Source organism: Carassius carassius, chromosome 7 (assembly GCF_963082965.1).
Source record: "Carassius carassius chromosome 7, fCarCar2.1, whole genome shotgun sequence".
NCBI lineage: Eukaryota > Metazoa > Chordata > Actinopteri > Cypriniformes > Cyprinidae > Carassius > Carassius carassius.
Genome location: NC_081761.1, coordinates 37,709,360 through 37,723,968, shown reverse-complemented (window position 1 = coordinate 37,723,968; position 14,609 = coordinate 37,709,360). Strand labels below are relative to the sequence as shown.

The following is a 14,609-nucleotide window of genomic DNA, read 5'->3' as shown; positions in this document are numbered from 1 at the left end:
CATCACACTAGATGTGGACTGACATTACTCAGAAGTCAGATGTTGGTTGAAAGTGAAAAACCAACCTCTGATTGGTGTCAAACTCTAGCGTAAATGCTCCAAAAACAGTATTACCAACTTCACTTATTAAACAAGATTTATTTCTGTCATAAATGTAAATGGTGACTTGAAAGGAATGACTTGGTCCTACTTCATAGGCCTGAAACGTATGGCACATGCTTCCTCTAACTCAAAGTTTTCTTTTATAGGATGTCATTTTTAGACACATTTTGATGCTAACTGTGAATTGATCAATATCACAATATGGATTAGATGTTGGAAGAATTGTATGTTTGAATGTGCGTGAATATGTTCAGAAAAAACAAATCCATGTGCTGCATTTGTTGTCATTTATATTTAAGAAAAAGAAAGAAAACACTCTGAATTAATGATTTTTTAGTAAAAGTGTAGTTTAGAAAACTCATAATAATGAACACTTCTACAGCTTATGTACAAATACACCTGTTATCTAGATATACATTACTGGAGTGACAACCACTACTCTTAAGAAAACACACACATAAGTGTAAAAAATCTAAATGGTAAATTGATGTGACACTGACAGGTTGTTAAATTGTCAATTTTGGACCCTGGTAAGCAGCAGCTGTACAATCATTACTCAGGGCTTGTGTCCTCATGATATGGCAGTCCGTGATCACCGTTCGTATCATAATTATCATATGTTGGTTTCTGGAGCCACTCAGGTTCATATGTATTCGTGCTGTACAAAAACGCTTCCTCGATGCTTCCAGGCTTCAGTGTGTTTTCTCCTTCACCGTCCCCGTCCTGCACCTCCAGCTGGACCTTGGTGCGCTGGTACAACTCAGGACATTCTTCAAACTCGTCCAGGAAGTCCAGCATCTTCTGGTCTACAGAGTAGATCTCACCGTGGACAAGCTTACCCTTACCAGGCACATTGAGCAGGAAGGGGTAGTTGTTTTTGGTGGCGATCACAAGTGGGTATTGCTCTACGGTTCGAGCGTGAGAGAGGAACTCGGCCTGACCGATGGTGGTGTTGATTATTATGGAGTGATTGGGCTGGCCTTTCTTCAGCGTGCCATAGACGAAGACATGATAATTGTAAACCGTGGGACACACCAAGTTGATAATAAACTGTGGAGAAAGAGACGAGATGCTTCATTAGCATTCAAAATTAACTCACTGACATTTAAGTCCACCACCACACATTCGTACATTACCCCCTCTTGCTCTTTCAAAGAAAATGTGAATGTTCAGTCTAAATCTAACACAGATAAATATGCTGTACAAATATACATGTATTTATACAGCACTGTTTAGGATTGTGATGATTGTCTTTGTTCAAAAATATTAGTGATATAATTCCTAATCATTACAATGACAAGTAGAAATGTTCTGCCCCTTTTTAACCCTATTGGCAAGCCATTTGCAAACTTAGCAGACATTACAACTATTCTGTGTCAAATATTTATGGAATAAACATGCGTCAGACATTTTCATTTTCACACAGCCGAAATTAAGCTGTAGGAAGCTCAGCACTTCAAAGAAAATAAATAAAATAAAAAAGGCCTTCCAGGCTTTTATACATTTGTCACTTATACGCAAGCAAATAAAATAGCTAAATAATGACATAAAAACAGAAATAAATGTAAATCCATTTTACATGACCCACTCAATATGTGTGATCTGACAGTTATTTTTTTCATTTTGCTCTCATGCCAAACAAAACATTTCATATGTGAAACATGTTTGAAGAAAGTGTAATTTCTGATAAAGGTCTTTACAAGGTCAGATGTTGAGGTCAAGTACGGTATAAACACACTCTCAACGATCTTTATCTAAAAGTTAAATTACAGCATCACAAATGTTCATGTCTTTTACACATAACTGACATTTTTAGTGTTTACATGTACATATTTGTATAAATATTTAAATTTATATAAAAAAGTTGATTACATATTAAATGTTAATATATAGATCTGACAATTAGTCGTTCATCACACAATAAAAGAATGAAAAATACAAATGTGCATATTAATGATTAAACGAGTTTTGCCGTTCATGTTTTCAGATGAAGTTTCAAGAGACTTTTATTCTATTCAAGCCACACTGTCATATGTTCATTTAAAGCTGCAAATGATCAAATATTATATCAATTTACATTAAACACTGATGATATGATGCATTAGATGCTCGATGATATTAAATTAGTGTTGATTATGTGTCTCACGTAAACACACAGCACATGCTAATAATAAACATCTAAACCAGAAGAAAACTGTTTCTCTTACCGATAATATAATGAACACTTTCATTATCCAAAGATCAAACTGTGAGTTTGAGAGAAAACAAGAACAAACTGCTAAAACAAGCTCAATAAACTTCAGCCAAACCTTACGTGTTTTACTTTAGAGAAATAAGGAAATGCGGGTCGTGACGTCACATGACAAGTGGGATGGGCGGAGTTTGCTATGAAGATACTTTCTGTTTCAGTAGAAATGCAGTAAAAAGTAGATCTAACAGTCATGGCCGTAGCCAGGCTTTGAAAATTAGCGAGGTCCAGGGGGTTTCTATAATAACCCCCTTATTATAGAATTGTGCTATAATAACCCCTATAAATAGAACTAATTATATACACTAACTCTTGAAAATAGACAGAAATATAGATGTTTTTGGAGGGATGCTCATTTTTAAATCATGCCCTATTTATTGCATCAAAGTTTGTTAATACTATATTTATGGGGTGGATAATTTTTCAGTTGTTAAGCTTGCTGTAGACGGTAAACCGTGTGTTCTTAATATTTTGATCATGCAGCTAAATCCGCCTTCTGATGAAATGTTTTCTCCCTTTTCAAATTTCAAATCATATCAGAAAAGCGTTTGTATTAATGAAAATTAATTAAATAAGCAAAGGGTTAAGGCTAGGTGCAGGGAGGTCTTTATTGTCCCAAAAAGGTGGCATCCATTAAATTAGACTCAATAATTTATTATTATTTCATACTGTTTTATAATGTACTACAATACTGATATGCAGATAATTGGCACTATTTGCAGTAAGTAGTATAAATAGCAGAAAATCCTGCTATTATAAATAGTATAAATAGAATCTATAGATATTTGCACTTAGTGTAAATAGCAGCTGCCTTTTTGGATAACTGTCAAAGTAATGCTGGTGATGCAATATTGCCAGATGTTGCTATTAAAATAAACAAAACCCATAAATAAATAAATAAATAAAATAAACAGAAATTATTCAAAATTTTGGAATAATTGGATTATAATTAGATTAGAAAATAAGACAAGATAAAGTTATAAAGTGACCCTAAACCGCAACTTCCTACTTTATTAACTTTCTAAAGTGTTACATTTAGTGGAAAAACATATCAAAAAACGCTTATAATTGTTGTTTTTTTCTCCTCTCTTTCCTAATGTTATGCTGTATCTCTTCTTCCCCTGTTCTACTGTATTCCGTTGCCTTTATTGCAATGACAATAAAGTTGAATCTAATTTACAGTCTACTGCGACGAGTACTTGCTCAGACTTGCGGTAGCATTAACAGGACTACACACAATATTTCCCTGACGACTGGGGAGCAGTTGGGCATTCAGTTCTTGCTCAAGGGTCTCTCCTCAGTAATGCTATTGAAGGTGGAGGAAAGCGCTGTACATGCACTCACCCCAGCTGCAATTCCTGCCGGTACCAAGACTAGAACCCACAACTTTTGGGTTACGATTCTCAAACCATTAGACCACGACTGCCCCCAAGAGATGCAATTTTGTAGGCAGAACAATAAATACAAGTGTGTGAGCATGTGTTGCACTACAATGATGAAGACAGCCAGGAAATCCATGTACCCCTGGTGGAGGTGTACTCATGTGTACTGCTGTACATTACACGAGAAGGCAAACCGTGGGTAGTATGATCAACAAGGACATCGAAAAAGGCTGAACACATATCATTTACAGTATAATATATATATATATATATATATATAATATTTTTTTATACATATAATGGTGGTTACATCAGCCCCACTAGAGAAATTTGACACAGGCTTCTGGGACACACTTTATCAGTGTTTAACAGTGACTCTATTGGTGTCAGTTTACCTTGTGATGGCAGAGAGGAGATGCTAGCTGCCATGCCTTCTTCCTTATCTTTGGATATAGAGTATAATTAACAATGCACAACATTTAAGTAATTTAATGTAGCTTGATAAATCAATGGAGCCTGCTTGGTCTTTGTTTTCTACTCAATGCTGTGTTCACTAAGCTCTTCAAATGATGCTGTGGTTTGGAAACAGCAACAGTTTCCGTCTGACTCTGTGCTCAGTAACAGGATGTGGGTCAAAGCCGAGCAATAGACAGGAACCAAAGTGCAAATACATCAACTGGGGTCCAAAAAAACATTGTAATTTTGAATTCATACCTCATATCTCTTTCCAACTAACTTAATTGTGATGTTGGAGTAACCACACATTTGTGCATGAAAAATATTGTTGAATCTGATTTTATTTCACTTTAAGGTAAGGGAGCATGTGCTGCGTATGCCATCTATACCTACAGAGCAGTGGTATAAAGTCCAGGGGTCAGAAAGTAAATTTCCTGCCATATGGTTATTCCACCCATTAACTCAGAAACAGATTTCACCAGAGGAGGAACCAAGTCCATTTAATTAGTCACTTAATTATCTCATTAACTGTAACTCTTTGAGGACTTGGGATTTGACTCGGCTGTTATTAAATCAAACTTACAAACAGACTCCAGACTCATTGTCCTTTTATCCTCCACATGCTCTCCGCTCTGTAGCCACCCATATTGTGGAAACCATGTGGTTGGGTATACAGTGATTCTCTAGGAGTGGCTTTTGGTTGTGCTATACCCTTCATCATAGAGTTTTTCTCTTTTGGCATTACAAGCCAATAGCCAGGCTTCCCACAACAGTGACAAGCTTCAGGCAGCATTTAACATTAATTCAGTCTCCTAATACATGCTATAGAATACAGAAATATGTGCTCATTACCTGAGTATAAGGGGTTTGAGCCTTCAGGACTGGTTATGAAGGAGGGAGGTAGCAAGGCAGTACATGTAGCTTTCATCAGCGTGGCCAGATCTACTGGTTTGATTAGAAAATCTCATCCAGTGTGGATAAGTGGTATTATTAACTATCACAGGAGCACGTGATTGCAGTTCCAGCTGCAAGGGCATCGCTCAGTTCAGCCACTTCAGTTTTATTTTAGATTTTCCCCAGTGTTGCCATGACAACCCACATGTCAAATGATTCATGGAGGTTCATTAGTCTTAATTTGGTGCATTAATTTGTTATGATCTTACAAATTTAACCATTTAGGATGTTCTAGTTCATCACATATCAATACTGAACACATTCTCATCACATCTAATGAAAAAACAGTCCCTCTCAAGAATAGATATGCCATTGTTTTTCCCACTTTGTCCATGCAGCTAAATTATCAACATATGTTTGCACATTGTATGTTTTCAAAGGGAAACAATGCATAGAAAGAACACAGCAATACGGAGATGTTGCACCTTCATAGACCAAACTGCAGCGATCTCTACGTGTTCTCTTCCACCTCCTCGAATCCCCCAGTGTTCACCCCATAAGTGCAAAAGAAATGTAAAATAGTTAATTACAACCATATACAGTTACACTGCAGAACTACAGTACTATAGTTAATATGTCAAATATAATTATTTTAAATCACTAGTTAATTGAAATAATATCAGAAAGACAACACTGCGACACAGTTTGCTATCATACAGTAGAATGCAATAACAGAAACTTGCTTCCAAATGAGATTTTAGCAGAACCTCTGAATCTCTCAGATGCAGGAGGCCATTCCCATCCTTGAGGGCTTTATCTTCTGCATCTTGAAACAAATTGATTAAATTCCTCCATAGTTGTAGTTTAATCATAGCCATATACAGCAGGATGAAACTGCCTGTGGCCCGCTGAAGCAATGATGGCATCTACAGTAGCAACAAATAATCTCCACTGACTCTAACACAAGAGATGATGCTGATGCAGTAGAGTACAGGTCGAAGCCCTCAAACTTTTCAGAAAAGAAGTGACAAAAATCAAACAGCAAAACGATTAAAAAGTTTTAAAATTTTAATTGTTATAAATAAATAAACAGCTTTCCACATATTTGACACTTCATTAACATTTTCTCTCCTGTCAAACAAAAAGTGTGAGTCTGTGATACAATTGTGAATCTTCACAGTTTCACAGTTTTTCTTTTAGTTGCACTTATGGAAGTTTTCCTTGATGAACTTAATGCACTGAACACAACTTTTTATTCTCACAGTTTTTAGTCAAACACAGCAAAGAAATTCCTACAACTTCAAACTCACAGTACTCTATATTTTAATTGATGACCTTGTGACCTTGTAACTCATAATTTGTCATTTTTGTCATTTTGTACCTCTCATAACTGCAACTTTATATTGCAATCTGACTTCATCTCACAACCCAACTTCATACATTACAATGTGACTACAGCTTACAATTGCAGCTTCATGTCTTGCAATTGTGACTACTGATGTCATAATTGTGAGAGAGAAAGTTGCCAATGCAAGATATACAATTGCAAATACTTTTAATTGTTTTTCTCTGATGTGGAAATGGCTCTTCTGTATGTGTCTGTGGTTCTTCACAAGGAGTTGTCAATCTGACACAACGACACTGAAGATTCAGGATAAACCCCAAATCCAGCATAGAGGGGTTCAGTGAATGTGGTGTTGAATGTGTATATGTGTGTGAGTGTGTGTGTGTCAGAGACACTGTAGAAGGACAGAGAGCCGGCAAACTCATCTACATACACTCCTACTCTATTAGAGCGGGCTGAAGGACCAAATACATCAGTGCTGTTATTATTGTACCAGACAGTATAAGTCGTATCAGAACAATTTATACTCCAGGACTTTTCATTGAATCCAAACGAACTGTCAATCCCACTTTTCCTGCCGATTCCTTTATATGTAATCGCTACATTACCTGAGCCGCTCCATTTAACCTCCCAGTAACAGCGCCCAGTCAGACTCTCTTTACACATAACCTGCTCCCGATCATCAAATCTGTCTGGATGATCAGGATACGGCCGATGATCTTTCACATATGTTGCTTTTTTGTAGTCTTCAGACAGGACGAGTTGAGTGTGTGCTGTGATTGGATCCAGTGTGAGATTACAGGCATCTAAACACAAGAAGATACATTACATAATCTATGACATCATTAAATATGCACAGATGTGTGTGTGTGTGTGTGTGTGTGAGAGAGAGAGAGAGAGAGAGAGAGAGAGAGAGAGAGAGAGAGAGAGAGAGGACTTACATTTTCTCAGTCCTGGTTTGATTCTGAAATCTCCCTCATGGTCAAAACTGAACAGAGACAAAAACATACACACAAACAAAAAATATATGGTACAGTATGATGTAAGACTGATGTACATGTATGTATGCTTGTTTTCTAGAATCTCACTACACAAAGTTTCATGCCATCTGTTGTGCTCTTTTCAAAGCAACACTCAAACTAAACAACACAACGCTAATGAGGTGCACAAACTAAAAGGCCTTTGGTCAAGAGGCAAAAAAAACTAACAAAAAAACCTGTTAAACTGGTGTGTGGTGTCTGTGTTACGTAAGACCACTCTAAGTTGACCCAAATCACATAACTGCCTGACATACTTGAGTATCTCCAGTTTATATTTTGGATCCTCCAGTCTGTGTTTCAGCAGCTGGACTCCTGATGGTCCTGGGTGATTGTAGCTCAGATCCAGCTCTCTCAGATGTGAGGGGTTAGAACTCAGAGCTGAAGACAAATAACCACAGCCTTCCTCTGTCACCATACAGCCCGACAACCTACAGACACACAAAACAGTCTGATAAAAAAAGGGAAACTCATGTCCACCTGTTAATGTATCTAAATCTACAAAAAAATACCCTGATTACAACAATGTTTGAACGTATGCTTTAATGAGAACATCTAGTCCACCATTTTTTTTGCCTTTTGGTTTTTGAAGTTAACAGCACAAAGTGGAACTTATGGAACCACATCAACCAGTGTTAGTACCACTGCTAAAACATCTATTTTTTCACACCTCAGTATCTCCAGCTGACAGTTTGGACTCTTCAATCCATCAGATAGCAGCTTCACTCCTGAGTCCTGTAGGTCATTGTTACTCAAATCCAGCTCTCTCAGGACACAGTTTGAGGATTTTAAAGATGAAGCTACAGTTTCACAATCCTGAGCAGTAGGATTACAGCCTGCAAGACTAAAATAGATTAAAACAAATGAAAAAAAAATTATTAACCTAACTGTACAACTGGTATTTCAATAATATTAGCTTCATTCCTCCAACAGACATTAGACTAAATGTGATTAAACACTCACAGAGCTTTCCTGCAGTTGACCACAGCTGGTATCAGTCTTCTTCTCCCCTCATCTGATGTGTTGTATTTCATGAGGTCCAGTTCATCCAGTGGCTCCTCTGACATCTGAAGGATGTAGGCGATTGTTGAGCAGTGAGCAGGAGAGAGTTTCTTCTCTGAGTGTTTGTCTGATTTCACAAACTCCTGAATCTCTGTGGACAGAGTCTGATCTTTCACTTCCAGCAGACAGAGGAACAGATTGATGGATCTTTCAGTGGAGAGTCCATGTCCATCTTTGAGCTTCTCTTTAATGTACTGTGTGGTTCTCCTGATGCTCTCTGAGCTGTTCTCTGTGTGTGTCAGTAGATCCTGTAAGAGTCTCTGATTGGACTCCAGTGAGACGCCCAACAGGAACCGCAGGAACAGATCCAGATGGCCATTCTCACGCTCAAGAGCCTTATTTACTGCATCTCTATGCAGATTGTGCATTATATCACAAAACTGCAAAGGATCAATATGTATTATTACATAATAGTAAAACACATAGAAAGCAGCGAGAAACTCCTGAACACTCAGATGAATGAAGCTGTAGACTTTCCTCTGATGAATCACAGATTCCACAAAAAAGATCTCAGTGCAAATCCCAGAATACACTGAGGCGTCAGTGATGTCTATCCCGCTCTCAATCAGGTCCTCCTCATAGAACATCACATTACCCTTCATCAGCTGTTTGAAAGCCACTTCAGCAAGTTTCACAATCACTTCTCTGTTGGACGGCAGGAGTTTCTCTGGATCTCTCTCTTCATACTTCTGGTTCCTCATGTTGATCTGAGTAAGCAGGAAGTGGATGTACATTTCAGTCAGAGTTTGAGGGATTTCTGCTCTCAGATCTTCTTCGAGGAGCTTCTGAAGCACAGTGGATGAGATCCAGCAGAAGACGGGGATGTGGCACATGATGTGGAGGCTTCTTGCTCTTCTGATGTGTGAGATGATTCTGCTGGCTTGATGCTGGTCACTGATTCTCTTCCTGAAATATTCCTCCTTCTGAGGCTCAGTGAATCCCTGAATTTCTGTCAGACGGTGGATGTATTTGGAGGGGATCTGATTGGTTGCTGCTGGTCTGGAGGTGATCCAGATGAGAGCAGAGGGAAGCAGCTCTCCTTTCATGAGCTTTGACATCAACACAGCCACTGATGAAGTCTCAGTCACATCACAAACTTTCTGAGCGTCTGAAAACATCAGTGTGATTCTGCTTTCATCCAGACCATCAAAGATGAACACAACTTTACACTCCTCATACATCTGTGAGTCCAGATCTTGAAGTTCAGGATGAAAGTCCAGCAGAAGTCTGTGAAGACTGTACTGATGATCTCGGATCAAGTTCAGCTCTCGAAATGGAAGCACAAACATGAAATCTACATCCTGATTGGCTTTTCCCTCGGCCCAGTCCAGAATGAACTTCTGCACAGAGACGGTTTTTCCGATTCCAGCGATGCCTTTAGTAAAAACAGTCTTGATCTGCTCTTTCTCCTCACATCCTGCTTCAGCTGAGGCTTTAAAGATGTCATTGCAGTAGATTGTATTGTCTTGTGAGTGTTTTGTTCTGGCAGTTTTCTCCATCTGTAAAACCTCATGTTCTTCATTCACTCCTTCTCTCTCTCCCTCTATGATGTAGAGCTGTGTGTAGATCCTGTTCAGGAGGGTTTCATTCTCCTGGAATTTGTTTCCCTCGAATAATCTCTCATACTTGTTCTTCATTCTGGTTTTGTTCTGGTCTTTGACTCTCTGCAGGTCTCCAGTCTCCAGTGTGTGTTTCTGTAGGACTGTTTCAGTTCTTTCATGTCTGATGTGGGTTTGAGAGTGGGATGTAGAAGATGAGCTGATCGCATCTGTGCCAGGCATTTTGCTCCTGCAACAAGACAGTTCAGCTTAGGTCAGTAATGCTCAAAATACCACCTGAAATGTATTCCACTCTGAGATATGGGATATGCAGTATGGGTAATACAAGATGAGTATGTTCAAAAGCAGCTTGGTATATAAAATTATGTTCATTAATTTAGTAAAATCTATAATTTTAATAAGCTGAGGCAGGTTTTAGAATATTGAATATGATTATTAAGTACATATTTTGATTAACTTATTTTAATGTGCATTTACGTTTTTTATTATTATTATTAATTAAATCATTATTCATCTGAGATGCACAATATAAAGTAGCAAGTAAATGTTTATACTAACAGAGAGTCAGAGGTCACTGCTGAATCACTGAGTTCAGGGGGTTTGTTCATAGATTTGTCACTCTTCAGAGACACACTGCTGGGTTCTGGAGACTCTGATCTCTGTTTCTTCATCCTTGTGATGCTGATAAACAACAAACAAAACTTAAAGGAGTAGTTCACATTCATAGTAGAAAAAAATACTATGGAATAAGTCAATGGGGCTCATCAACTGTTCAACAGAAGAAAGAAACTCACAAGGGTTTGAAACAAGTGGAGAGTGGATAAATGACGACAGAATTGTCATTCTGAAAGTGAACTACTTTAATTTTTCACAAACATACTATATAGTTTAATGCACTACAAAAGTACATTCATGTGAATAAAAATGTCTGCCAAATGCTGAAATGGTGAATGTCTTACTTGGGGTCAGAATTCATTTCTGTGTCACTGAAGGCAGAGGACTGACTCTTCGTGGGTTGATCACAGCTGATTTTAGAGGCAGTGTCCTCCTCTTTCTTCTCTTGTTGGCTCATTTTAGAGGAAACGTCCTAATCTTCTGTCTCTTCACGTCCTACCATCTGTCAAAGAGTGTTGGAAACATAGTTTTAAAGATAAAATAGAGAAAAAAAGAACTAAAAGAAAAAATAATTAGAAAATCTGACTGTTATAGCACCTCTGTGTGTGTTTTCATTAAACTGACCTAAAGCCTTAGAATCTATGCTGTTTGCAAAATTCACAAATAATGGGTACAGTTAAACGCCATTATTTCTGTACATAATGACAACCCTAAATAGCATCTTATTTTTATAGGAGTACATGAAATTCAGATTTTCTATCTGTTAAAGCATGTGGAAAAATAATATTAAATCGTGAACTCAGTTTTCACGAATGCTTTGTGTGACGGTGTTGCCTGGGCAGTCTGCACAATGGAGATACAAATGTAGAAATAGGGGTTTCAGACCAAACTGACCCAGCTCTCTGTTCCTAGCTCTATCTGTCAGTGGATCACCAGCTTTCTGACAGATAGGCAACAGTTAGTGAGACTGGGGAAATTCATGTCAAACAGCTGCTCCACCAACACTGGTGCCCCTCAGGGATGTGTTCTCTCCCCTCTGCTCTTCTCCCTGTACACCAACGACTGCACCTCTAAAGACCCCTCTGTCAAGCTCCTGAAGTTTGCAGACGACACTACACTCATCGGCCTCATCCAGGACGGTGACGAGTCTGCTTACAGACAAGAGGTTGAGCAGCTGGCTGTCTGGTGCAGTCTTAACAACCTGGAGCTGAACACGCTCAAAACAGTGGAGATGACTGTGGACTTTAGGAGAAACCCCCCTGCACTTTCCCCACTCACCATCATGAACAGCACTGTGGCTGCAGTGGAATCATTCAGGTTCCTGGGAACCACCATCTCTCAGGACCTGAAGTGGGACAATCACATTGGCTCCATTGTGAAAAAAGCCAAACAAAGGTTGTACTTCCTTCGCCAGCTGAGGAAGTTTAACCTGCCACAGGAGCTGCTGAAACAGTTCTACTCAGCCGTCATTGAGTCAGTCCTGTGTACTTCAATAACTGTCTGGTTTGGTTCAGCTACAAAATCAGATATCAGAAGACTACAGAGAACTGTTCGGACTGCTGAAAGGATTATTGGTGCTCCCCTGCCCACCCTCCAAGAACTGTACACATCCAGAGTGAGGAAAAGGACTCAGAAAATCACTCTGGATCCCTCACATCCAAGTCACCCCATCTTTGAACTTTTGCCATCTGGCCGGCGCCTCAGAGCCGCAAATACAAGAACAGCAAGGCACAAGAATAGTTTCTTCCCCCAGGCAATCTACCTCATGAACAGTTAAATGTTTCCCACTTAAACGTATGCTTATGCAAAAATGTGCAATATCCTTATATTTATTTGTTACCCCTCCATCCTAGAACATTCCTGCATCTCACTCAATCCTATTCCATTATCATTTATAGCACAATTGTTTATACACTTATTTATTTGCCAATTTGTAATTCTCCTGTAATTTTTTTTTTTTTTTTTTTTTTTTTTTTGTCTGTGTGTTGTTGTCTCTGTTTACTGGAAGCTTATGTCACTAAAACGAATTCCTTGTATGCGCAAGCGTACTTGGCAATAAAGCTCTTTCTGATTCTGATTCTGATTCACTTCACAGAGAATAAATCAGTTCCACAGCATATCTCGCTATCTCTGCTGTTTATTTAAAACAGTACTCTTTCTTTTTAATCTTTTCTTTTGTGTTGTGATCGTATAATGAGTACAATTTTGCAGATTGACAATTATAAAACATTTTCAGTGAATTAATCACAAATCAACTCAATGAAAAACAGAACAATTCAATAGAAAGGGAAACATCCCCACCTAGTGGTGAACATGCACAATTCTACATGCATTTAATCCATAAAACACATTATAACAATATATTGTATACACATTACCTGCACAATGGAGATACAAATGTAGAAATAGGGGATTCACTTCACAGAGAATAAATCAGTTCTACATAAAACACAAGACAATGCACAAATTAATTACGGTTGTGCTCGTAATACAAAGTCAATAATAACTCGATAAAACATAACACACTCGACGCCAAACACGCATCAAAATATGCCTTACTAGTTCATTGCAGGATAAATCTGCAACAAATGGGTTATTTATGCGTTTTGAACACTTTTAACTGATAATTCTCTGACCGCTCAAAACGTGCAACTTACCCACAGCATCTCGTTATCTCTGCTGTGGGCGGTCCCTATTCCGTACACTAAATGCCATCACACATCAGACAGATGGCGCTGTCCCCATTTATGCAGTAATTTAACATTCTACACTCAGTTACATTTGCAAAATTGATGCATGGGAAAACTCCCAAACAAAGAACAAACACGTTCAGATCAACCAGAAACATAATAATTAATAACAAACAATTATATCATCATTTATATAGCGCTTTTCTTGGTACTCAAAGCGCCTTACATGAAAGGTGAAAGGGGGAGAATCTCCTCAACCACCAACAATTTAGAAGCCCATTTAATTCACTGTAGCATATCTTTGAGTATCTGATACTCGGATACATCGGTTAAGGCTTTTTTTTTTTTTTAATTTTTAAGTCTTTTATACTAATGGAAGTATATAACAAGTCTAATTGCAACCATTTGGATTTACAGTTTAAAGTAAAATATTTATGGCTCCCGCGATCTTCACCGTACTGCCTCCGTATTCTTCCGATCTTCGTCCTCTTAAATAGTTAAATGTACTACGCAGTTCAGTTCGTCTCGGCCATTTCGGTCAGAACTGTTAAACTGTGGAATGATCGAGGTCTTAAATCCAGTGTAAAGAACAGCAACACACAAACAGCAGCTCAGTGAAGGAGACATACAAGCTTACTTGGTAAATTCTTAATAAATAAATAAATACATTATTAACTTACCACAAAACAGGCGATTTAAAGATGTGGCAGGTTTACAACCCTGAAATGGCGTCTCTTCTTTTCATCCTCTTTCACTTTCGTTTCTAGTTAGTCACGTGTTCCTTCGCAGTAGATCTAAACACTCTCGCGCTCCTCTAGTGGCGCGGAGCATCATCACACTGAGATCACTCTAGAACAGCTGTGATGTAGGTGACAGCCCTACTAAACAAAACCCCTTTAAACCATCACAGAAAATGTTATTGCTTTCCACTACAAATACCATCACGAACCATCAACTTTTCACCATTACATAATGTTTTTTGTAGTGTGTTGTGGGACATATTCTAGTAGAGACCCACAGGAACCATTACAGTTTCCATTAAAACCAATACAAGTCCCATTTTAAACAGTAAAACCATTAAAAATTTTGTAATGTAATTTTTTCAGCAGGGAGAGCACACAGTCTGAATGTAAATTAAACTCAGCACAAAAACTAAACATCTAGAAAATGTCATCTGATGAAGTAATAACTTTTTGATGACATTCACTACACCAATACA

General features: G+C 38.2%; 2 protein-coding genes across 6 annotated transcripts in view; both read right to left on the bottom strand.

Annotated features, from left to right (window-relative positions):
* LOC132144150 (NACHT, LRR and PYD domains-containing protein 3-like) overlaps positions 1 to 14,172 on the bottom strand; it is a 159,244-nt gene extending 145,072 nt beyond the window's left edge. Inside the window, exons 1-8 of one of the 5 annotated variants that reach the window (XM_059554903.1) lie at positions 14,071 to 14,172; positions 11,045 to 11,202; positions 10,644 to 10,766; positions 8,428 to 10,314; positions 8,135 to 8,308; positions 7,722 to 7,895; positions 7,369 to 7,415; positions 6,668 to 7,233 (exon numbers count right to left, since the gene is read on the bottom strand). In XM_059554903.1, coding sequence (XP_059410886.1) covers positions 6,692 to 7,233; positions 7,369 to 7,415; positions 7,722 to 7,895; positions 8,135 to 8,308; positions 8,428 to 10,314; positions 10,644 to 10,766; positions 11,045 to 11,157 — 3,060 coding nt within the window. In that variant the 5' untranslated portion in view covers positions 11,158 to 11,202; positions 14,071 to 14,172 and the 3' untranslated portion in view covers positions 6,668 to 6,691. Of the gene's footprint in view, positions 1 to 6,667; positions 7,234 to 7,368; positions 7,416 to 7,721; positions 7,896 to 8,134; positions 8,309 to 8,427; positions 10,315 to 10,643; positions 10,767 to 11,044; positions 11,203 to 13,616; positions 13,688 to 14,070 lie in introns of those variants that run through there. The other 4 variants (XM_059554904.1, XM_059554907.1, XM_059554906.1 and 1 more) reach the window with 4 other exon arrangements.
* LOC132143225 (gamma-glutamylaminecyclotransferase C-like) lies at positions 376 to 2,452 on the bottom strand. The gene is made up of 2 exons (XM_059553363.1): positions 2,310 to 2,452; positions 376 to 1,152 (listed from the first exon to the last, which is right to left on the bottom strand). Exons 1-2 carry the CDS (start codon positions 2,331 to 2,333, stop codon positions 655 to 657), a joined length of 522 nt encoding a protein of 173 aa, XP_059409346.1. The 5' UTR covers positions 2,334 to 2,452; the 3' UTR covers positions 376 to 654.
* Positions 14,173 to 14,609: the final 437 nt, after the last annotated feature.

Bases quoted from the DNA above. Each gene is read 5' to 3' on its own strand.
- LOC132143225 (XM_059553363.1), bottom strand. From the start codon at position 2,333: ATGAAAGTGTTCATTATATTATCG. The intron at 1,153-2,309 runs GTAAGAGAAACA...CTTTCTCCACAG, and splicing joins AAGTGTTCATTATATTATCG to TTTATTATCAACTTGGTGTG.